The sequence below is a fragment of the Linepithema humile genome, chromosome 5, assembly GCF_040581485.1.
Source record: "Linepithema humile isolate Giens D197 chromosome 5, Lhum_UNIL_v1.0, whole genome shotgun sequence".
NCBI lineage: Eukaryota > Metazoa > Arthropoda > Insecta > Hymenoptera > Formicidae > Linepithema > Linepithema humile.
In genome coordinates, this window is record NC_090132.1 from 2126584 (window position 1) to 2150000 (window position 23417).

A 23417-nucleotide genomic window follows, 5' to 3' on the forward strand; every position below is an offset into this window, starting at 1 on the left:
GTTTATTCTCGTGAGGGTGTGGCGTGGAGCAAATCGTGGGGTCTGTAAAGATCCATACTCATTTTCATAAAAGGTCATATTATGTTCGCTGAGATCGGATTGGTTGTCTCCGTTTAAAATCTGTACAAGAATATGCAAGTGTGAGCTGGTTGACAGTCGTATAGGTAGTTTATCAGCTTCATTATTTGCTTAATCAGTTAAACAGTTAATTGAGTATTCTTATTAAATGTGTCGTTCGCGATAAATTTTTAGTTTAATAGTTGGTTTATAAAATAAGAAAATATAAAGGAATGCAAATGATTAATATTGAGGGCACTTTTAGATCTTTACGCGTCTCCCTTGAGTTCTTTAATAACGTTCCAATAATCGAGGGAAATTGTAAGACAGCACGGGAGAATAAAAAAGCAAAAGATAGCTAGGAGTATTTGTCAACGTCAAAACGTAGTCGTCCTTTTCCGTTAAAATATGCCAGGGTAAGCACTATCTTTTTGAGGAACATTAATCTTTTGCATAACTGCACACGTAGATATTTATAACCAACAATTTTATTTTGTTACTGTTTTCTGACAACATAAAAACATAATCTATAATTATTCATACTAACAACAAATGATTGTTTTGTAGAGAGTTGACACTGTAATATGTAATATGTTCAAACTCAATTTGCTTCTATCGCTTAATAAAGCTACGGAACGATAGACATTTGAGATTTATATAATGTACACAGGGTTACAGAAATGTCTTTGGATCACATGTTCTGCTCTCGCTGCAGAGAAGGCTTCGTTGCGCATGAAAAAATTGTCAATTCCAATGGTGAATTATGGCATCCGCAATGTTTTGTGTAAGTATACACATGCATACATCAATAATCCATTTTTGGATTCAAATTAGATTTTACAAACTCTAGTATGCACCAAACATTCGTTTTTTGCTTTTTTTATTAAAAAAATTACTCAAAGATTATTTTTTATTTTCTGATTTCTTGAATTCATTCATAAAATACCATTTTTACAGATGTGCACAGTGCTTTCGGCCATTTCCAGATGGAATCTTCTATGAGTTTGAAGGCTACAAATATTGTGAACATGACTTTCATGTTTTGTTTGCTCCCTGCTGTGGCAAATGCGGTAACATAGCCTTATATTCATTTAATTGCTATAATTTAGTACTGTGAACAAATTCTAGGACAATTTGATATGATCTAACATATACTTAATCAGACTGTTGTCTTTATGACAGGCGAGTTTGTCATCGGTCGTGTGATTAAAGCAATGAACTCTAACTGGCATCCGCAATGTTTCCGCTGTGAGGAATGTAATTGTGAATTGGCAGATCAAGGCTTCATCAAGTGTCAAGGCAGAGCATTATGTCATACGTGTAATGCTCGTGTAAAAGCTGGTGTTCTTGGAAAATACATATGCCAACAGTGCCAGTATGTTTTTTTTTTTTATTATTGTACAGAAAATGTATCTGGCTTTATAGATGATAGCTTAACATCTTGTTTTTTTATTCTATGTAGAAAACAAATTGTCCTTAAATGCTATCATTTACAGTTTTTTCAAATCTAAAAAAAAATAATAGAAAAATTTCTAAAGAATGAAAAACTACAAGTAGAGATAAAAAAAAAATTTGTTTCCTAATTAAAAATTGTTTTTAGTGGAGTCATCGATGATAAGCCCTTACGATTCCGCGGTGAGCTTTATCACCCATATCATTTCAATTGCACTACGTGCGGCGTGGAACTTAATTCTGAAGCCAGAGAAGTCCGTTCTCGACCTGGCTACGCTGCCAATGAAATGGTAAGATTTTTGTAATCAAACATGTTATATCTTGATTATTTAATATGTTCATTAACAGCGTATAAATATTAATAATTTTATATTATGTAGAACGAGTTGTATTGCTTGCGGTGTCACGATAAAATGGGAATCCCGATTTGTGGCGCTTGTCGGCGCCCGATTGAAGAGCGCGTAGTAACGGCGCTCGGCAAACATTGGCATGTGGAACATTTCGTGTGTGCTAAGTGCGAGAAGCCCTTCCTGGGTCATCGTCATTACGAAAAGAAGGGTCTCGCTTACTGCGAGACTCATTATCATCAGTTGTTTGGGAATCTCTGCTTCGTTTGCAACCAAGTCATTTCCGGAGATGGTATGTACTGAACGATATAAAAAATTTCGAGATAGATGAAATTTAAACGAAAAAAATTAATTTGGAATTAATTAGAGCATAAATCCGAGTTTTAATGTCTTGCCTCGTTGAATTTAAACTTTTTTCTTTTTAAATTCTTAAAAACCTCATTATTTTATTTGGTGACAAATTTTACTAGTTTCGGAATTAAGTTTTGAAACATTGCGATGCATAATGCCTTTTTTCTTCGTCTATTGATATCTTGAACTTTCGAATGTTTTATTATTAAAACTATTGGCAAAACAATACCGGATTATAATGTAAAATAGATATTATGTGAACCTCTCTGTTTTTCTGTTTCTTTTTGTCTCGCATTATTTTTCTTGAAAACTTTTCTAATTTAATACAATTATCTCTTTTCAGTTTTTACAGCATTGAACAAAGCATGGTGCGTTCATCACTTTGCGTGCGCATTTTGTGATCAGAAAATGAATCAGAAGACAAAGTTCTTCGAATTTGATCTGAAACCTGCGTGCAAAAAGTGCTATGACAAATTTCCGCAAGAGTTGAAGAAGCGGATGCGACGTATGTACGATCTGAACCCTAAGAGGATTCCGTCAGTATAAACACAGTCTCGATTCCCTCTTAATTTTCAAGGATCGATCAAAATCGTCGCTGGTACCTTACACTGCCTTAAGCTTGACATAAAAAAACTTTTTAAATATTTTAAAATGTATTTAATGTATCAAAGCTATTTTAACTATTTTTAGCTGTTACAACTATATTTTTAATATACAACTTATTACTAACATTTGTAGTTTAAAATATTCAACGTCTCTCAGTTGATTTTACATGAATGGAAGAAGTGCAATAGTCTTGAATATTTTGTATAAGTGAGGCACGACGCTAATTTACATTATAGCTCGCATTGTTATAAACAATAGCAGTTATTTAACTAACCTGTACGATATACACTGTATAGCCGATTTTTATTAAACTTATTATTTTAAACTCATTAGCTTATTAACGAATTATTGCTGGTGCGTTAGTGAAATATTCACAAGTCTGACATCTAAAGTAATAACGGTTTTTTATTATACAAATGTGATAACACTTATATACATAATGTATAACAGTACATAGTGTACAATACTTACATTTAACTAAATTCTACGAAATATTGTTATACGAAAATAGACACTTATTCCCCAATTGTATTTTTCAAAGACATATTGAAATATAATAAAAATTAATTAATAGTTTCTTAATAGCAGTGATGATGACCTTACAAGGAAAGAAGTTTTTATATTTCCAAACTAAAAAAAAAAAAATATTAACAATTATGTATATTAATATTATTAGATAATTATTTTTGTATTCATAAAAATACAGAAATGTTCTTGCATTTACACGAAAAGAAATAGAAACAATTTATTTTTAATATCTTGAATACCTTTATATATGAACTTATTTTGTAATAATCAAAGAAAAAAAACTTTATCATAGAATAAATCTGTATGTGGAATAGATATACAATTCGTTTCCATTCATATCTAGATATTCCTCCACAAATATTTTTATCTATATCAGGATCTTATGCAATTAGATGTGTTTCTTTCAGTTGCTTTTTTTACATTTTATATACATAAAATAAACACGAGTCAACACTTGGAAGATAAAAAGAGAAAGAGATTTATTAGTGTATAAGGCCTGACGATAAAATTCGCAAACTTATTTCTTTTACTGGCGATTAACTGTATTGACATCAAAGATCTCTTTATGTGATGCAATATAAGACCAATTTTTTCATTTCTTAGAAACTTATCTGTCGCTTTTAAGACTCTATTTTGATAAAATATCCTTCCTTCTCCCACACCTTGATTCTTATAAAGTTTTCGTGTTATTTCATAGATTTCGAATGCAGCTTCACTAAAAATTTTTAATTTGCTCTAACAATCTATCCATCGTATTCGTGCCATCGCTTTCACCCGCTGCTAATTGATCTTTTAAGGATTGATATTATAAAATACATACAATTTCTTTGCCACACGTCGTGAAAAAAAAATTAGTCCACGAATTTACTTGTCAGACCTTGTATTTCAAAAGCGACAATAAAATAATTAACCGCAAGACGCGCATAGCTGCAGAAAAGAATGCGCAATAAAGAAGGCAAGTCCGTCAATTAATGGAAGTAATGAAGTTTTATTTACAAATCGAGGCATTGTTGTTAATTTTACGTCCACGCGTGCTTCTCTACTCTCACTCTTTAGAATTTTTAACCCGTTCAAGGTCGCGAAAGATATGAAAAATAATCAATTCCTATGTTTTTTTTTTTTAATTATTTACCTTCCTTTTTCATGCCAAGATAGACCTATTTCCGCAATTAATTTCGCGCCGACTCTGTTAAAAACAATCTTCAAATATTTACATCTCCATTTAATCCTAGAATACTAATGTTACGCAATAAAAAACAGTATCTAAATTCAGTAGTTTCTGCTTTTTGTTCACTCATTAAAATAGCATGGCTTATTTCTAATAAAAGTTTATTTTTCTCCTCTTGGCATTTCTCCGGAAAATATCTCGACATACGTGAATTTAACGCATAATTACTGTTAATATTTTAAAGTAGAATTAGTATTCTAAGGTTAACGCTGCGTTTTTTTAGCGCTAAATGTGGTCGATTAATCCTGAACTTTACAAAGCGATACGAAAATCGATTCATCTATATATAAAGCTCGATGACGTCAAAAGCGGGGGATTCTATAGAAATTTCCGTGGATGACCTACACTTTTATAAAAGCATATAAAGTCATGGAAAAAAGTTGAAAATAAGATAAAAAGTTACAAAACGAGACAGAGAAAGGAAGGAAAAAAAAAAAAGAGAGGCTTAGTCTCGCATGCTACATGTGATGCGATCTAACATTTTATCGACATTTTTTTACAAGATTCCGAAAGAAGTTTCTCGATATGTGTCGAGTTAATTTTTTCAGGTTTCTTGTTTTTTTTAAATAAAGGGTAACAGATGAAGGCCAGATGTTCGAGGCTTTGACGTTATTTTGAATCTTCCTTGATACTGCATGTGTTTTTCATTAAGATTGTCGCTATGGATATCTTTGTTTCTATAGTCGTAAACATAAATTACAAAACCGCTGTCCGTCTTCGATACTCCGATATAAACATCGTATACAACGCAATTGCGGACCGAAAATCGGTCGCATTTAGCACTAAATGTGCGATGTGATCAACAATCTCGCGAATCTGAGTTCGGACGCGTATAATCGTCGTCGCGAATAGCGCTGAATATGATCCACTCGCACGTTCCAATTATCCAATGTAACTATAGCTCGACATAAATAACAAAAGCCGAAATGTGGATGGCCACATTTAGCGCTAATTGCGCAACGCCTCGGATATCGCGAAAAGTCTAGCACTAGCGTCTCTAGTCGGCGTCGCTGGTTCTGCCCCGACCGTCTGATTTTGAGTTTCATATTTCAGTCTGAGATATAATTCTAAGATCCTATTTTCGGGATATAAATCGGAAAATAATGACCGCATATTACGTTTTAGACGCTGTTTTCTGTAAATAGGATCGTGTTACTTTATTGCGACGAGAGGCGACACGGGCCTTCAACGGGTTAACAATAAATCACGGGGGAGAAATCTTTGTACAATTCGCGCGATAATAATAATAATAATAATAATAATAATAATAATATTAATAATAATAGTAATAATAATAATAATAATAATAATAATACAATTGCTCCTAATTTCATGGCGCGCAAAAGCCGCACGCACACACTTTTATCGCTTTTTTATTTTTTTATATTTTTCTTTTGTTAAGAAATTTTTCGGATCTCTATCGGCATATAAAAAGTTTCGACTCGAATCGCGCCGCTCGGCGAAAGCCTCAACATTATTCTTTTTTTTTTCTTTTTTTTTTGCTTTTTATACACATACAACACACGCACACAGTAGTGCATACAAACGTACATGCATACATACATACACACGCGCACGCATCCTCTGCTTCTGCCGTTTTGTAAATATATTATGTATATATATATGTATGTGTGTATACATAGATATATGCATATATACATTGAATGTATGTGTATATATAATATATATATATTTTTTACACGCGTTTTCGCTTCATTATGCGCAGCAAGGCGGCACGAAATCCAGTTGTGATTTCAAAAAGGAGAACATTATTGGCAACACCTTCTCATTCGCATTTTTCCTTGCTTATGTCGAAATACTACGTGCTTGCGTATGAAATGTCAAATTTTCTAATCTGCTTCAATTAATAATCAATTTGTAAAGCTTGCAATTTTCAGTATTCCACGACTTTTTGATTTTTTAAAGCTTCTCTAAATTTATCTCTCTCTACAGTTTAGATTTCTAAATTCTAGAATACTAAATCTAACTTAATATATTTTTACTGGTATTATTAAAGAAATATCATGCTACGTTTGGTAAACAAAATTATAACATTCGCAAATATATAAAAAAAAACCTACAAGCGTATACATTTCACTAATAAAATTTTGGTTCTATTTCTGAGTAGATTCGCTTATTAATATAATCTATGCTTAACTCCACCAAACTGCAGATTATAATCAGCGCAAAAAGAAATAGACTTTTCATACGCAACATCGTAATGCTGTGATACAGCTAAAATGCATCTTTAGATCCTTGAATCCTTAGATTCTTCTTCTTTGTGTTAACAAAATGAAAAAATTTTGATCTACATTTGTTTGTACATTTTTAGACGCCACACAACTTCAAATCCTTGGATCTTTAGTTCCTTAGAATTCTATAGCCAATTTTTAAAAACCCTTCTATTTTTTCAATTCAATTCAATAAACACGTCTCTGGATATTCTTAACTTCTTAATCAATTGTATCAATTCTCGAATCTTCGGTAGCCCACAATTTTTCTGAAAACAGACATTTTTTACATCCTACATCTTTAAACTCTTCAATCGTGCTATCCACGATCCCTTGATCTTTAAACTACTATACTAGCGAATTCTTTATCTATCACATTGTTGGATCATTGCACACTGGTATATCGATGGATTCGTGGATTTTTATATTCTCGGATTTTAGAATATTCCATTTCCTGATACCTTTCGTGCTTCTTCAACTAAATAAATCCATGGATTTTACAGTTCTTATCGTTTGTTCGGCTTTGAAATATTTGGACCTATGGATTCTCGGATCCTTGGATCGTGCACAGATGTGTCCCGGAACGGATGTACGATAAGTTGTACGTACGGAGTCGTTTCGATGGGCGTTACATAAACATTATGATACACGTTCGCGCGCAATAACGTTTACAAGAAATATCGGTACACTTACTAAGTACAGAAGGATGGAAGAATTGGAAGCCACATCAAAAATCTCTGTTAAATCTTCCTATTTTAAGTAGAAACGGTAATCCGAACGATCGGATTTCTTCAAGCTATCGTTATATCAATAAAAATAGTAAAACTTTACGAAATACAGAGTGGTTCACGAATTTCGTTACGCGCGTGAAGGAAGGCAATGCAACAAAATAATTCAATAGTTAAAAAAACATTTTATACAGATAGTTTTGTTTTCTCAAAGCAATTTTTTGTGAAAAAAATTCTGTCGCGCACATTAACTTTTTCAATATTTCCATGATACAAGTAAATTTCATCTTTTACTAAACCTTCGCATTAATAAATTCCCATAAATATTAAAAAAATTTAAAATTCTAAAAAAAAAAAAAATAAATTTCTAGATATGTTTTAAATATTAAAAAATGTCTATTTTTTTGAATATTTTATTTTAAAAAGTCCTTATTTTTGAATTGCTGATCAGAAATCACTTTTATATCAATTGTTGTATCGCCATTTTTGATCCACTCTGTATTTAGATGAGGGAGAGAAAATAAAACAGCAGACGCAGCCGAGCTTGTTACAAGCTGATATTGATAATCAATACTAATAATTCACTGAATATATCGATAATAATACCGTCACTTCAATGCAAACATATTTTAAAAACTTACAATTTCTATCTAAAAAAATTGATTTTTGAGATACTTCTTAATCAGATCGATTTTTTAGCAGCAGCAAAACGTGCAGAATAAAAAATAAATCTATCTTCTTTTCACATTGAAATAACGAAATTGGCACCGATATCTATATAATAATTATATTAATAATAATGTAATAATAATAATAATAATAATAATATTAACAGAGGTAAAAGCACGAATAATAACAATCTGAAATGGTTATGATAGTACAATGCATTTTGTACATTTGTTATGCTCGGTCAAACAGCTGTGATCGTTTACAAATTACGCATTAGTAAATATATGCACATACGCAGGGATATATCGTCGCTTATCTATTGCCCACCGAGGGCTACATCTAAATTATTCTAATTTGTTAATGACATCATGTAATTCGTTTCATTGCAGCAAAGAAATATTAATTGTTAAATTCACAAAGTTTGTCTCAAACATCTTTCTCACATACATGCTTTGCCACTGAAATAAGTGAATTAAAAAAAAATTGTAAAACGTAAGTAATTAATCCCTGATTTTAAAAGAAATTAGAGATGTAATTTTTTCTTCGTAATAGCATATAAAACTTCTACTTTTTTTTTACTTCCTTGATTTTGCAGATTGGCAGTTACATGTATTTGATAATTGAAGTTGGCAAGGTTATTAAGTAGCAAGATAAAGTAAGAGTGTGTCAACATGATTCGAGTAAAGTTGTGAGATTAAATTTGATTTGATATTAATTTTAAAATCAAATGTAGTTTCTCTTAGACATAGTAATTTAGTTACTATATATAAGAAAATAAATCATAAGAAATTTCAACGAGTAAGAAAATACAATGTAAATTTAAATTTTTACAAAATTCTATTTAATTCTAAATTGCTATAAGTCAATTACCATCTCTTTGCTCCAAGAAAACGGACGATCAAATGTAACCTCATCAGCTTGGAGGGAAAGAATGATATGCATTGGCCCAGCTTCATCAATATTGGCAACAATATGATCCATGATTATTTTCGACTATTTTTTACTTGATTTGTTTTCCCCTTTTCCTTTTTCAGCAAAGCAACTTATTTAATTTATTATTTATACGATCTCTACAAGATTTCTGCAAACCAATTAATATTTCTCAATAAATTTAATTAAGTTTTCAACCCTTCTCCCCACTTTTTACATTACTATTATAAATTCCTCGAAACTTTTCAGGAAGTATAAAAAGAAAAAAATAATTTTGCTGCTGGATTAGCAGAAATTAATATATATTCGGGTATAAGATTAATTATGTATATATAAAATATTTTATTCCAATAAATATTTCATAGAGAAATATACACCACAATTGTTCATATTTAACAATGAGACTGATAAATGAAGTAAAAATAAAAATATTCACAGGTATTAAAGGGTTGATAAGAAAAATGGTACATACCCTGCAAAATTTCAATGTCACCGTTTTAAATGCTACATACAGAGCGTCTGATGAAAGGTGTGTATCAGCAGCAGGAAATACTTAACTGAGCGACACTGAAATGCAATAAAATGCTTAATTTGCATTCAACTTTTTCTATTCCATGATTTTAACAATAGATGGATGACGTATCTAATAGTAGCTCAAAGATATCTCTTGTCACATGTATACGATTCAAGCAATTTGTGGCATTCTCTATAAATATAAAGATAAATTTGTTTGATTAATTGATTGATTGATTGATTATGCAGAAAATCGTTGTTCCTATTTCTCGGCAGTGTGAAGCAAGTAGTTCTACTATCGACAATATTGTCTTAAAAGTTTGAGCTTTCCCAAATTTTCAATTACAATGTTTTTGAAGAAATAAATATATTTAAAAGAAACATAATAAATATTTTTTTAAATATCTTTCAGATCTCTTTATCTCTCTCTCTCTCTAATTTGCATGCTTAGTTTTCAAAGTTTTTTAGTTTAATTCATCCGATCGTTTCAACCTGATTTTTAACAATAAATTCCTAGGTCTCTGTGTGTTTCATTCTTCAAAGATTCGGAATTCTAAATATACTTAAATTTCTAACTTCCCGGCTTCGCAAACGCTTAAATATTCGGGATTTATGATTTTTAAGATACTTAATTTTTATATCCATGCATTTTAAAATCAGTTCCACATGACTGATATATATATATTATATATTATATATTATATATATAATATGTAATATATGTCAACGTTATCGCACATTGGTTGTATCATGTGAAGCCGTTTCAAGATTTAGATTTGGTTACTAAACTATAAAATATTTTAGAATTTTCTTTCGCAATACTAATTTAAATAGCTAAAATAATAATTAAAATGTCATTTTTATAATTTAGACCAAGTAAAATATAAATTCCAAATTCTACCTGCTACTGTTACTCTCCTTTTTCGACGCGTTCTGTAAGCGTTGTGTCAGAAGCATTCAAAAATGTAGTTGGATCGTCGATATCTTCTCTTGACAATCGAATCTAATTGAATGAAAATGTTGGTGTCTTGGTTCAAATAAAAAAAAAAGAAAAAAATTGAACAGCAACAACAGCATGGCCCATCAAACGACTCGGAGCAATTTTTCTTCTCTTCTCTCTTCTCGCTCCCCCCCCCCCAATCTCTTCTGCTATTACCTTCATACTCTTTCGATATAAATCATCATAATTAATCATTCTAACCATCATTCTTTTCTCTCTCGCGACCGATTAACTTGCCTGTGAGCAGATTCTGCTCAACGAAGACTCCTGGTTCCATCCTTTGCTAGGTTCTTTTCCTGAGCACATTCGTACTTCAGCCTGTCCACGCAGGACAGGATTGATACAGTTCGTCGTTCTTGACGCTTGGTGCAAAATGGAAGAACACTCGCGCTTCGAAGCTGAATCAGTCTTCATCGTGTTGCTCTGCCAGGAAGAAGGATACCAGCAGCTGTGAGTTGTGTGTGTATGTGCCAACTTGGATAACGCGCTGTTAAGGTATTAAGACATTCCGGCCCCGTTGATTGGAGTGATTCTTCCAAAGGTCAACAAGGAGGTATGCTTCGAGTCCCTTCGCCACATAACGAGTGGGTCACGTGAAGCAGTCCCCGCAGAATCCTCCGGAAGGTGCATTGAGCGACAAGACTGGCTGCGTTGCCAGGATTCAGGCGGGGCTAGGAGGCAGCCAGCGAGCCTGATCCAGGCGGGCTCTGATTGCTTTGCACCGTCTGCGCAGGCATCTGGTTGTAGGGATGATTGCTGTTGCACAACACTGTGTAGATGTTTTCCACATTGCTGAGTTTCTCGAAGAAGGGGATTAGATCCAGTAGCTCGGAGTCCGTCATGTCATCAAACCAAGACGCCACTGGAACCTGCAAAAATAAGCATTGTTATTATTATTATTCATTTCAATGGATTCCTAATCTCTTACTGCGAGCAATCTTTGAACATTACAATACAAATAGCAAAAAGTACAAGTTTTTTTCTCGCCACTTCCATATATGCAAATTAATTTTTTTTTTTTCCATATCATTAAGTATATCTTACCGCATTATCTGGATGGAAAATGTAACTGGCAGGACTATTATCTACAATAATGATTTGCTGCAAATCCCGACCTAGTTTATTCAAATCCTTAACGTAATTTCCCCTGTGGAACACACAGGATTCTCTGAATAATCTTGCTCTGAATACACCCCATCGATCTAATAGATCCGCCACTGGGTCTGCATACTGCAATACAACATAGCAAAACAACAAAATTAATCAATTTGTCTACGCTTTCGTTTAAAATATTTATTTTTTATAAATTAGCTTTATTATTATTATCAATGAATGCTGTTATCAAAACAAAAGTTACTTTACAATAATGATTCTATGATATTCAATTAATTTATCTTTTATAAAAAAATATTAATCCTTCATTCTCTCTAATAACTATTTTGTGCAAGATATAATATAATTAATATATTGTACAGAGTATCCTAAATTTTCTCTATCCATCTTTTAGTAGCTAATAATTATGAAAAATAAAGGAATTTTACAAGCTTCATAAAAGTACAATAAAATATGACACAAGCAGTCAATTATCATAATAAAAAATTTATCTTTGATTCACAAATATTTTCATCATATTGATATACAATTAAAATTTGCTCATTAATGCACAATCTTGTTTCTTTATTTTTCTCTTTCTCTCTACTATGAACATACCTTAGCCAAACTTGCAGTGAACAATACACATTCGTATAATTCACCCATCCTCTGCAAAAACTCGTCCACATAAGGCCTCTTTAAGACGTACACTTGGTGTACTGTTCCATCAATCTCTACAGGAACGACAAAGTCCGCATTGTTGATCGGCTTGAAAGAACTATGCACCAGAGTCTCGTCTAAGTCGATTACCATGCACTTCTTGTGCATGTCTTGGTGCCTAACCGGTGGTAGGAGGAACCTTGGGGATCCGGTGCCCGGTGGTGGCGAGCCGCGGCCATCTCCCTGTAGAGAACTCGCCTTGGAGCTCTTTGAACTGCCACCACGACCCCTTCCGAAACAGCAAAGCAGAGAGCGCAGGAGTCCGCGTCCTCTTGGCTTCTTGCCACTCGACGGGCTATTGCTGGCTGCTTCATTCTCTCGAGGTAATTGGGCTGTATAGAAAAGAGCAATAATTAACTATCACTTGTCAATATTAAAAATGTGTAACTATATATTTACGTATATAAAAAATTATCTATTCTCATACAAATTATATTTACTTTTAAATTATATATTCTCAATAAACTTGAGATGCTGCTATATTTCATTTTTGTCACAAGTACATATTGCAACAAAAGCTAATTTTAAAGTTAGTTAGAGATTTTTCAACAATTAAAAGCTATAATTTTATAAAATAACAGCATTAACTTTTATAAGCTATTTTATTTGTTAAAAGGATACATGTATATATCTTTTTCTAGAATATATACATATATTCTAAGGATAGCATGCACACATACACACACATAGATACATACATATACATATCTTTATGGAAAGATATATTAGTGTAAATTTTATCAATAAAAGCTTACAGATCAAAAAAGAATCTGATATCACAATGTATATCAGTTTCTCTCTTTAGGTTATCTTAAAGCTCAGAAGTGATATTGTCAAACTAGAAGAGATTTAGTTCATTTGAAAATAATACATTTGCAACTTGTGCATTATAAAAGTAGTGTTGTTGCAATTAACCTTTCACAATTTTTTGCTGTCTTCTTTACAGATTGCCTTCTCAAAGCATGAAAGGTTAAAGGGCACGACATAGAATAAGAAAATACGGAAATTTGCGACACTATTTGGAGAACATAAGAGCATGACGGCGAGGGGGTTAAAAGGGGTGCGAATATAGAGGAGCAGAAAGAGGGATGGAGAGCGGCTCGGAGACACGCGAGAAGTTGTTCACAGAGGGGAACGGAGGAGGGACGAAAGGTAAAGTTAAGCGAGATAGGGCGAGGAGAGAAACGCGGGTGCTGTAACAGGTGCGGAGGAAACGAAATCCCGGCAGCATCTGGCGGAAAGTGTTAGGAGCGCGGGGAGAAGGGTGACATAAGACTGGCAGGCGATACTCACCTTTCTCGCTGTTGAATGCGCCTAGCTCGTCATCCCGCGATACCTGGGTGATAATGGACGATGCGTCCATTTAAACATTAGTCGGTGGTCCCTGCGTGCACGATCGCGAATTCCGTTAACGCGCGCGCGCGCGCCAGCCGACGGACGGACGGACAGGCGGGCGAGCGAGAGCGAGCAAACGAGTCAGCGCGCGCGAGAGACACGGAGAACGCGACGGCCTCGCGCGCGCGCGACGACGAAGATAGGAGCGAGCGAGACAGTGCCGTGATTGGCGCGCGCGCGTGCACGTGAAAGAGAGGCAGAGAGAAAGCGAACACGACACACATATACACACACGCGCGCGCGTACACAAACAGCTAACCTCACTCTCTCGCTCGCGGCGCACGGAGGCCCCTCGGCGCCTCGCGTCTCTGCCCGCCGCCGCCGTCGCCACCGTTGTCCCTCCCACCACCACTACCGCCGCCGTCGTCGTCGCCGCCGCCGCTGCGTAGATCACCGCACGACGAATGGAGACGCATAGGCGCAGGAACGATACGCTTTCGGAGCGACACGCGTAATGAAGGGCCGACGACGGGTGTTCTTTTGCGGCCACTTAAACACGAGTCGACAGTGAGTACCTCAGGACGACAATCCGCATCGATGAAGCGTAACGATGCTGCAAGTCTCGTCGAGCGTCTTCATTCTCTCGCGAACGCACATGTGCGCACACTACGCGACTCCTGTCACTCACACTCGGCACTCGGCACCTTTCCTTTTTCACGCGCCACACCTAACGCCCATTGCGCAGTTCATTGCTATTCCGACGGTGTACCGCTTCGGCGCGCGCGGATTCACACCGCAGGTCGCTTTCGTAGAACGCGAGACGGAGTAACGATACGCACGGTTTCGTGGTCACGTCGTAATTTCAGCTGTCGTATACCTTCGACGCGCGCAACTGCGACGTATAGAACTTGGCCGTGTCAGCACTCGACCTTGAGTACGAATGAAAGTCTACTTTCCGCAATGGACCGATGTGTGTAGCTTCATCCGTACAGCCGCACACTCCTAATACAGAAAGTATTTCATGTATATATCACTGCACATGGTTCTAATACATAAAACAATATTTAGAACTTTGCTTAATATATATCTTTAATATATCTAATACCTGAATATAAAAAATGTATATAAATATGCATTGTTCCTCAATAATCTAGTATGTATATGACAGATAGATTTCAATATAAAATATTTCTTATCCTTATTAGTATGAAATATTCATACGACGTGTGTACAATTTATGATAAAAATATAACACTCATCTGATAAGTTTCAGAACGTACTTTTACAATTTTATGCGTTCCGAAACTCATTAAATAAAAATATGTTACCAACTTTTACAAAAAAAATGTTCATTTGAATCCAAAAAATCTTTAGCTAAAATCTCTAGAAAACAAAATTGCCAGACTGTCTACACGATTTTGGTACACTTTATGACTTAAAAGTGCTAGCTGTCGACTACAATATTCATTCAAATTTATCAAAAACATGATATTTTTTAAAGGAAAAATATTAATAATTAATATCGTTTATCAATCATAATTTGTCATTACAATTATAACATAAACAATCTTCAATAACTAATTTTAATATTTGAGATATTATTTTGAGTGCTTATTTTAAAGCAGTTTTTTAGTTGTTCCTTATCATACCAATTTTGTTAAAAATCTTAATACATTTACATACAAATTATTGTAAAGACAGCTTAACAGCAATAAATAAATTTATTAATTCATAAAAAAATATCTGTACATGTATTTCACGATCTCTTTAAATACCTTTTCAAATAATCATCTTTGAAGTTGCACTGTCCTTAAACATGGTCTGCCATATCTTCTTCTAGCCTCTTCAAGAAAGGCATTTTCCATTTGTCTTACAATCTCATTGAAAAACAAATTTGACAAATGAGAATAAATAGCAGACTTGAATTCAAAGGACAGAGAGAAATCAATCACACATGTCTCAGGATTATTTTTCAATCCAGGATTAAAAAGCCATAAAGTATCCAAATGATCAAACAATCTGCCATCTCTACACTCCGCTTTAACTATTCTTGGATATACCATGGTCACTTTTGAAGTGTAACTTTCACTTATAGGTGGGAATCCTATTACTAAACTAGCATTCAGAAAGTCTTTGCTTTTCAAAGTAATGTCAGATTTTTTGCAAAAAGGTAAAAACTCCTTGTAATTTCCTACATCAGCAACCACGTAATACATTTTCTCCATTGAAAATCTAAATAATAAAAATTAAAGTTTTAAATGGCATAATCTGCATGAAAAATATAAAATTTGTAATAATATTAATACATAAATGTGTCAAAATATGAATCAATTAATTTAGAATGGGAAATTGTTTAAATATTATTTTTAAGACTGGTATGAAAAGAAATAGTGACAAATTAAAAATATAAAGTAAGATCTTTGCTTAAAAAAAGTTCTTTTATTACCCTACTAATTTGCGACCTTCATATTCTTTTGTTTTATAACCTGCTCCTGTTCCATATGTACGCCACAAGCTCTGCTTGAAAGAGCCACATTTCCATAGCAATGCCAATTGATCCAGAAAGAGTGCATTCCTAAAAATTTTTGCATACAATTCAATATAAATAATAATTTTTAATTTGAATTATTTAGACATGAGTATTTTCTTAGTAGAATATTTCTTTAAGGTTAAATTTTTAACTATCATAACCTTGAAGTATCATGCATGATTTTATTAGCGTAGAATTGTATGAAATATATTACCTATGCATCTTTAAGTATAAAATATTAAATTTTATCACAATATTTGGTAATTTACATTTAGTTTTGATATCCGACACGCCAAAACTTCATAACCTAAAGATTTATATTTATAATTCTAACGTCATCCTAAGTTAAACTTTAATTGTTTCCAATGATAACATTTAGAGGTAGTTGCAGCAGTGGTCATATTCTTCAATTCGCGCAAATGTGCACTTTGATATACTTCACAGTATAAATGCGTCCAAGAATTGTTACACAATTGAATAATAAACAATTGTCATTAGGTCATTAGGTTTAATTAATTAATCAAGTGCAATTATTGTAAAAGAATTTTTCAGCTGTCACATTTTTTGAACATAATAAATTGGTATTTCCAAAAAAAACTAATTGAAATTTGTAAATAGACTAAGCATTCAGTCAAAAACTATGATATAAACAGATTAACAAAATTTTACGAAAAAGTGATGCCAGATCGTCTCATTTCATGAGATAGATGACATGTAAGTCTACCTTATTCTATCTTATAGTAATAATAAATTTTATTGGCTGAAAATTAACAATATGGCGACATAACTAGAATCCGTGCGAATCGAAGAACGAACATCTTAATTATTTGTGATCATAGACTGTAGATCATGCGCTTTCAAAATGGCGTAAGTCAATGTAAACATTGAACGTACTTACTGAGACGGTGTTAAGAATAAAGGCGAAGACGGCCGGCGAGGAGAAATTAATTTCACAAGAGAAGTGCAACGATGATAATTCGAAAAAAAGTATGGCCGCGGACCATCAGCGATTCGCTTTCGATGGTCTTCGTGTTGGTCATAGTACCTTTAATGTACTGGTTCGGATTGTGGATAGTGTTGCCGGAATTGTATAAGAACGCGAGCCTGTTGTACATGCTCCATTTCGTCCTCGGCACTTTTATTATGATGAATATCGTAGGTAATTTCACATATACGGTGATGTGCGATACCAGCACATTGCGGAGCGTAGTGCCGGTGAGCACGGCAAAGGCCGCGGATGGATGGAGGCTGTGCGCGACTTGCGAGAGCCTATCGCCGCCGCGCTCGTGGCACTGCAACACCTGTGACACCTGCATCCTCAAGCGGGATCACCATTGTGTGTTCACTGGATGCTGCATAGGCTACTACAATCACCGATACTTCTTCTTCTTCCTGTGGTATCTGTTCCTCGGTGCGGCTTACGCTTTCTACTATGGCAACTTCTTCATCTGGGCCAGGATACCGTTCGAGTTCCCGATGTCCATTATCAAAATAGTGTTTCCCTTGGCAATGTTATCTTTCGGCTTCGACAGTTCCATGGATCAGTTTTACTTGTTGCTGTATGACGTGTCAGCAGTGGGCGCCTTATATACAGCAGTGTTGTGTATTTATCACCTTAATTTGATTCTCAGAGGTGTTGTGGCAAATGAGAGCAACAAGAAAGATTTTACATACGATATGGGCTGGAAAGATAATATCAGAGAAGTATTTGGAGAACGATGGTATTTGACATGGCTGCTTCCTTATATAAAGTCACAGTTACCTCACGATGGAGTCTCATGGCATCACTTGTGTTCTAAAAACGATTGAATTGCTTCAACTGACAATTATAAAGCTGTGTGTTTCAATGAAACAGGCCTACAAACATTTCTTGTTTAAGTTGAAGATATAAAAAAAACTTATGATTAAAAAAATACAGCCAAAGTGACTAAAATTTTACAGTTACAAAGACTATACTTTTTAAACCAAAGATTATTAAATAAAATCATCAATCTCAAAACGTTTTGAAGTGTATCATGTGCTAACATATCTCTCATAACTATTGTATGTAAGGTTTATATCTAGAACAGACAGTATTACATTATTTCATTTGATTCCACATACAAATCATTATGCAATTCTTTGAAATTATACCTAAAGCCATTTGATATTAATTAAATTGCCTCTTCTATATTCTAGAAGTAATATACTAGTTCTTTTTATTATTTATCGTTGTTATCTAAAAGAAAAACTTTTGTTAATTGCTTTGAATATTTTGTGTAAAAGTATTTTCTGAAGCATGTTGATTGTTACCATTTTTAAACAAAGAACATTTAATTGTGTATTATATTTTATTCGCAAACTGTACATAAGAAATAGCTGTACAATATATGACGGCTTATAATATAACGATCAGTAAAGAAGGAATAATTGTTTTTAAGAGCTTATTTACAAATCAAATACTCTATCCGTGGAAGATATAGCTATAACAGATCATAAACCATCTTTTGCACAGTCTAAACTATTCTTAACACAATCTTTCTGATTATTCAAATGCCATTTATACGACAAGGACCAGAGATTAGTTTCTACAATTTGCAATTTTGACTCCCTTAATATTTATTTGAACATCAACAATTATCAGTTGGTATTTCTACTTAACACTTGTCGATTCCTATCTTAAGTAATATAAGATTTTTTATGAAAAGGTATGAAAACAAGTGTATAAAAATAAAAGAAAGATACGTGCAAACATTTCTGAAAGTAATGGTGGAATTATGCTGCGTTTTTTTTCTAATTCCTATCTTAGGATTGTAAATGATTCTTTTAACTTTTATTTAGAATTTAATATAACGTTAAATCTTAATTTGAAACTGCATTGCATTCACACTTACACTGCCAAATAAAGCAAGTTAAACTCGCGTTGTATATTTGTATAATTCTTCGATAATATATGACGAATAATAAATACGTAGTCTTCAATGTGTCACAGCAACGTGGCAAGAGTATAGCAATATTAAATAAATATATTTTACGAAGGTATATTTCTAAATGTTCGTATCTATTATATATACTATTTATATACGAATTCGTATACAAATTCTATATAAATTTCTATACAAATTCGTACAAATATGAGTCATTCTCGTTTCGTTCAGATTCATTGAGTGCACAGATTTCTATATACAGTTGAATCTTTCTATTCAGCTGATGCTCCGCAGTCTTAATTTCTAGAGCCTTATACTTTTGAATGATATAGTATATAGAAATTTGTGATTAGATTAGTCTTTCGCTGATGGCAGTACAAGTTTGATAGAGAAAACGATAAATTTGAAAAATAAATACGAAAAATTTGTTCTTGAAAATTTTCCAACATTCAATTGCAAATTCCACTTTCATTGGTATGCATCATTATAACTGCACGATTATAATTGGAATTATCATTATAATTGGAAGATATCACAACCTCAATATTTACGACTTACCTTTTTTTTTTAATTGGAAATGAAATGCCTGAGTGACGCTTACTGGTCCAGGAATGACAAAGCGTGAGAAATGACATCACACTTTGGGCAACAAACTGATGTGGCCCTTCTTTCTATATTTCTTCAGAGTTTTTTTGATCGCGAACTGGAAGCATACCAGCGCGCATATCACGGCCGAAATACAGTACAACACCACACAAATGCTAATGTCGAATATATTTAAATCCCAGCCGAAAGCATTGATGTGCTTCATCTCTCTGGTGAGCCTCTCCGATCTCGCTCTCGAGTCGTTGCTGTTGATTGTGGCAAGATCATTAATCTCGTCAAGCTTAATGCTGCTGTAGCTGTACTTGACTTTTAGATATCGCAGAACCTCTTCCTCGTTCCAGCTACCGTTCACGTATCTGCATGTCGGACAATGCTCAGCCGCGGGATACTGAATCTTCCTGTGCTCGGGATCCTCCGTGTCGTCGCCCGATAATCGTACGTTCACCTGATTGTGCGCTCGCCATAACCAGAGCACAGCCTCGTCCCTGCTACGCACGTCGAATATCTTATTCCTTCTAGCCATCTCTACGAAATGCGCGGCGCAGTCGGCGCACCCGAAGAAAGTTCCGATGTAACTGTGCATCACTCGCAACACCGCCGCGGGGTCTTCCGAGAAGGCCTGAGAAGCATCCTTGTGCGGTTCCAGCGCGAAATTCACAGTCAACATGTGGAACGTGGTCCACAAGCCGCACGGGTAGCCGCGGTACGAAGCTGTGCTACCTTTGCATCCTATCCACCGACGAGACGGCCCCGAGTACACCGGCGACATCTCCTCCTCCGTCGTCTTCACCAGCTGGCTGTACTCCTCGCCGGTCACGGAGCTTCTGTTCTTCACGATGTTGCGAATCACTTCCAGATACGCGTTGTTGCGTCGCAGGGGGAAATACGCGGCTAGTAGCGCATGGTACTTCCGTAATACCTCCATCTTCTCACCGTCTATCGACTTTGTTAGAGGTATCTCGTGATTGATCGAGTATCGCAGCGCGCTCTCCAAATCGAGTTGATACATGTAGTCATCGGTCTTCTTCGACGACGGTTGTTCCTGATTTTCCTGAACCTCCACAACCGCCGCAAGCGTTGTTTGCAGCACTTTCTCTATATTCTGCTGCGCAACATCATGCGAAACCGTTGTGCCCACCTCGTCGATGTTCACTCCTTTCGAGATCACGTAGTCCTTAATAGCCCGTCGCACGCCCTGCCTCGTCGGTATTCTCACGTTGATAACCTTCTGCGACTCGTTACGTCCGAAGGCTATTAAGGTCGGGAACTTGGTGACCTTGTTCATCACGCATAGTAGCTCGTTATCGGAAGTTACCCTGCGTATTTGCAAACTGTTGATAGTGTGCAGATCGAGAATTACTTCCACTCCCAGGTGGGAATCCTTGTTCTCGAAAATCAGAAAGAAATGCTTCACATTGTTGGACGTCGTCCTCCATATATCTGTTATTTCGACGTTCCTACAATCAGTTAGAATGTATTAGTATATTTCTTGTGCCAAAGTGAGTTAAAATAATATCTGAAGATTCATCATATTTATGAAAAAATAATAAAACGCTTCAAAAGATTTTATCTTATTTCAATAAATTTCATAGATTATGAACTTACTACAAATATTTTTTAAATAAAATTTTTGTTAAAAGAAAATTAACTTCTGGTAAACAGTTTATCATTTTGGTAAATCAAAAAGATTCAAGAATTTTTCTCTGAAACTTATATCTTAACTATTTCATTAAATTATAACAAACTTAATATCTTTACAATTAATATAATAAATTTTATAATGTAGCCTCTGTTTCTAAACTATAAATTAATATTTAAATGGCTTTAAAAAAATCACATATCAACGTGCATAAAAAAAATAGTTGTTTGATTGCACCAAAAAATTGTCTAGAAAATAGTTATAGAAATTTATTTATACCTGTATGGTGCAATGTTAGGCCATGTAGATCCTCGTCCCTCCTGCTGTTCTATTTCGAGCCGACTAATTAAATTATGTCTCACCGAGTCGGCACTATCCCCCTTTTCTATCGCTATACCCAAGGACGGCGGATGCGCGTTCACAGAAAAATACTTCAACATTGGATAATGCATGATCTCGTATTCGCGACAAATCGGATTGTTTTCGTCATCAGCGCAATCTATCGCAGCGACCACGACAATATCGTTCCAAGCTAAAACATATTTATGTATATAATGCAACTACACTCAAATAAAAAAGTTGTGTGTTGACAATTTCAACAACCATTCCTTATTGAGGTCAAATTCTTTTTTGTGTGTGACATTACTATTAAATGTATAATTCAATAAATAATTAGCTCTTTTTTTTCTTTGCTGAAAACTTACAGAGAATGTCGCTTGCCAGAGCCTTCCAAGTTGGTGCAAATCTATAACAAAACCCACACCAACTGTTGTAAAATTCAACTAGCCAACTCTTGGTGCTGCCGTAAACATTAGTTTTGAAATTTGTGGCATTAAGAATCACTACGTCGTCGCTGGCATTGTACAATCCCTGGCCGCCTATCAGATTTGGATTCTTATGTGCTATTGAAGCTGCGCTACTCCAGTCTACCAGAAAATTCAGTAGACACAATCTCAGTACAGTCCTTATTAAATCTAATTGGTTCATCTTGTGTCTCCAATAATTGACATTAGAATTTGATCACTCTTCTCTTACTGCAATAATATAACATTAATGAGTATTTTAATACGCATCACAAAAATGATGTATTTTTTAATATATTCAGATCTTTTTTTAACATTTACCAATTTTAATTCTTCAATGTTACATCTCTAGAAGATTGCTTTCAAATAAAACTTTTATTAAATTTATCCAAGACTAATTTTTTATATAGTTGAAAGTAAGATAATAAAATATAAAAATCTCAAGATTTGATAATTAAAATTGTAATTAATTGTATAAAAAAATATTCTTTGACTTATACTTTTTTAAATTGCTAACTTCTTTTGAACTTCTTGGATACAATAATTTGTAGCAAATAGAATTTAGAATTATCTAAAATAATTCCAAATTGTTGATATAAAATTTTTTCTATTATAAAATCCAATTGAAATTATTGCTGATAATTTTTATATATTATTACAAATGTTTAAGGAAAACAATCTGCTAGAAGAGAATAAAAACGTCAATTTTTCTGTATAATTTTAAAGTCTCAAAAATATTATCTAGTTTTATATTAAAATTGAAAGGTTATACAGGTTAAAGATTAGTGCGCATTAAAACATAAAGAACGTGATGTGAACGTGGGAAACAATATCCGGTTTGATAACAACAAATTATATAATTATTTTTTATAATACGTAGTATCGATAGATTGTGCTTACATTAAAGGTGTTATAAGACAGTACCTTTCAGCCTGTGATTTTGTGTCTTTCGACAGACACGTTCCCAGTCGGTTGATACGTCGAACGATATGAAGCTTCGTTGCTTCTACCTTAATATTAGCGCGACAGTGTAATTTCCTAATTTACTTAATTTGCATCGATGTATATACATAACATTCATAGCACCGATCACTCGACGTAATCAAACATAACCTGACACTCGATGACATTGTCCGACGTAATGCA

At 34.2% G+C, this 23417-nt stretch overlaps 5 protein-coding genes across 8 annotated transcripts; 2 read left to right on the forward strand and 3 right to left on the reverse strand.

Moving 5' to 3' along the window:
* The first annotated feature begins 10 nt into the window (after positions 1–10).
* On the forward strand, positions 11–3142 carry stck (LIM zinc finger domain containing stck). Of its 3 annotated transcripts, XM_012372633.2 has the most exons (8): positions 11–164; positions 323–473; positions 728–841; positions 1015–1127; positions 1240–1432; positions 1658–1799; positions 1890–2148; positions 2551–3142. In XM_012372633.2, exons 2-8 carry the CDS (start codon positions 466–468, stop codon positions 2751–2753), a joined length of 1032 nt encoding a protein of 343 aa, XP_012228056.1. In that variant the 5' UTR covers positions 11–164; positions 323–465; the 3' UTR covers positions 2754–3142. The 3 variants fall into 3 exon arrangements, with proteins under 3 accessions (XP_012228056.1, XP_012228057.1, XP_067210857.1); XM_012372634.2 differs by lacking the exon at positions 323–473 and having other exon boundaries at positions 13–164; XM_067354756.1 differs by lacking the exon at positions 11–164 and having other exon boundaries at positions 175–473.
* A 58-nt stretch (positions 3143–3200) lies between these two features.
* Positions 3201–15352, reverse strand: LOC105675323 (carboxy-terminal domain RNA polymerase II polypeptide A small phosphatase 1). The gene is made up of 5 exons (XM_012372355.2): positions 14893–15352; positions 13746–14789; positions 12351–12784; positions 11685–11870; positions 3201–11509 (listed from the first exon to the last, which is right to left on the reverse strand). Exons 2-5 carry the CDS (start codon positions 13813–13815, stop codon positions 11312–11314), a joined length of 888 nt encoding a protein of 295 aa, XP_012227778.1. The 5' UTR covers positions 13816–14789; positions 14893–15352; the 3' UTR covers positions 3201–11311.
* A 137-nt stretch (positions 15353–15489) lies between these two features.
* LOC105675327 (coenzyme Q-binding protein COQ10, mitochondrial) lies at positions 15490–16986 on the reverse strand. The gene is made up of 3 exons (XM_012372358.2): positions 16532–16986; positions 16234–16362; positions 15490–16019 (listed from the first exon to the last, which is right to left on the reverse strand). The coding sequence occupies exons 1-3, from the start codon at positions 16537–16539 to the stop codon at positions 15575–15577; spliced, it is 582 nt and encodes a 193-aa protein (XP_012227781.2). The 5' UTR covers positions 16540–16986; the 3' UTR covers positions 15490–15574.
* Positions 16987–17153: 167 nt separating this feature from the next.
* On the forward strand, positions 17154–19063 carry LOC105675326 (probable palmitoyltransferase ZDHHC24). Its single transcript, XM_012372357.2, has one exon. It carries the CDS (start codon positions 17287–17289, stop codon positions 18124–18126), a length of 840 nt encoding a protein of 279 aa, XP_012227780.1. The 5' UTR covers positions 17154–17286; the 3' UTR covers positions 18127–19063.
* Qsox1 (Quiescin sulfhydryl oxidase 1) lies at positions 18629–23417 on the reverse strand. 2 transcript variants are annotated; one of them, XM_012372345.2, is made up of 4 exons: positions 23172–23417; positions 22173–22502; positions 21748–22000; positions 18629–21286 (listed from the first exon to the last, which is right to left on the reverse strand). In XM_012372345.2, exons 2-4 carry the CDS (start codon positions 22453–22455, stop codon positions 19858–19860), a joined length of 1965 nt encoding a protein of 654 aa, XP_012227768.1. In that variant the 5' UTR covers positions 22456–22502; positions 23172–23417; the 3' UTR covers positions 18629–19857. The 2 variants fall into 2 exon arrangements, with proteins under 2 accessions (XP_012227768.1, XP_012227767.1); XM_012372344.2 differs by having other exon boundaries at positions 23196–23416.

Bases quoted from the DNA above. Each gene is read 5' to 3' on its own strand.
- stck (XM_012372633.2), top strand. The intron at 1,433-1,657 runs GTATGTTTTTTT...AATTGTTTTTAG, and splicing joins TACATATGCCAACAGTGCCA to TGGAGTCATCGATGATAAGC. The intron at 2,149-2,550 runs GTATGTACTGAA...ATCTCTTTTCAG, and splicing joins CCAAGTCATTTCCGGAGATG to TTTTTACAGCATTGAACAAA.
- LOC105675323 (XM_012372355.2), bottom strand. From the start codon at position 13,815: ATGGACGCATCGTCCATTATCACCCAGGTATCGCGGGATGACGAGCTA. The intron at 11,871-12,350 runs GTATGTTCATAG...GTTGTATTGCAG, and splicing joins TCACTGCAAGTTTGGCTAAG to TATGCAGACCCAGTGGCGGA. The intron at 11,510-11,684 runs GTAAGATATACT...TTATTTTTGCAG, and splicing joins TTTTCCATCCAGATAATGCG to GTTCCAGTGGCGTCTTGGTT.
- LOC105675327 (XM_012372358.2), bottom strand. The intron at 16,020-16,233 runs GTAATAAAAGAA...TTTATTATTTAG, and splicing joins GAAGGTCGCAAATTAGTAGG to ATTTTCAATGGAGAAAATGT.
- LOC105675326 (XM_012372357.2), top strand. From the start codon at position 17,287: ATGATAATTCGAAAAAAAGTATGGCCGCGGACCATCAGCGATTCGCTT.
- Qsox1 (XM_012372345.2), bottom strand. From the start codon at position 22,455: ATGAACCAATTAGATTTAATAAGGACTGTACTGAGATTGTGTCTACTG. The intron at 22,001-22,172 runs GTAAGTTTTCAG...AATATGTTTTAG, and splicing joins TCTGGCAAGCGACATTCTCT to CTTGGAACGATATTGTCGTG. The intron at 21,287-21,747 runs GTATAAATAAAT...AACTGATTGTAG, and splicing joins CCTAACATTGCACCATACAG to GAACGTCGAAATAACAGATA.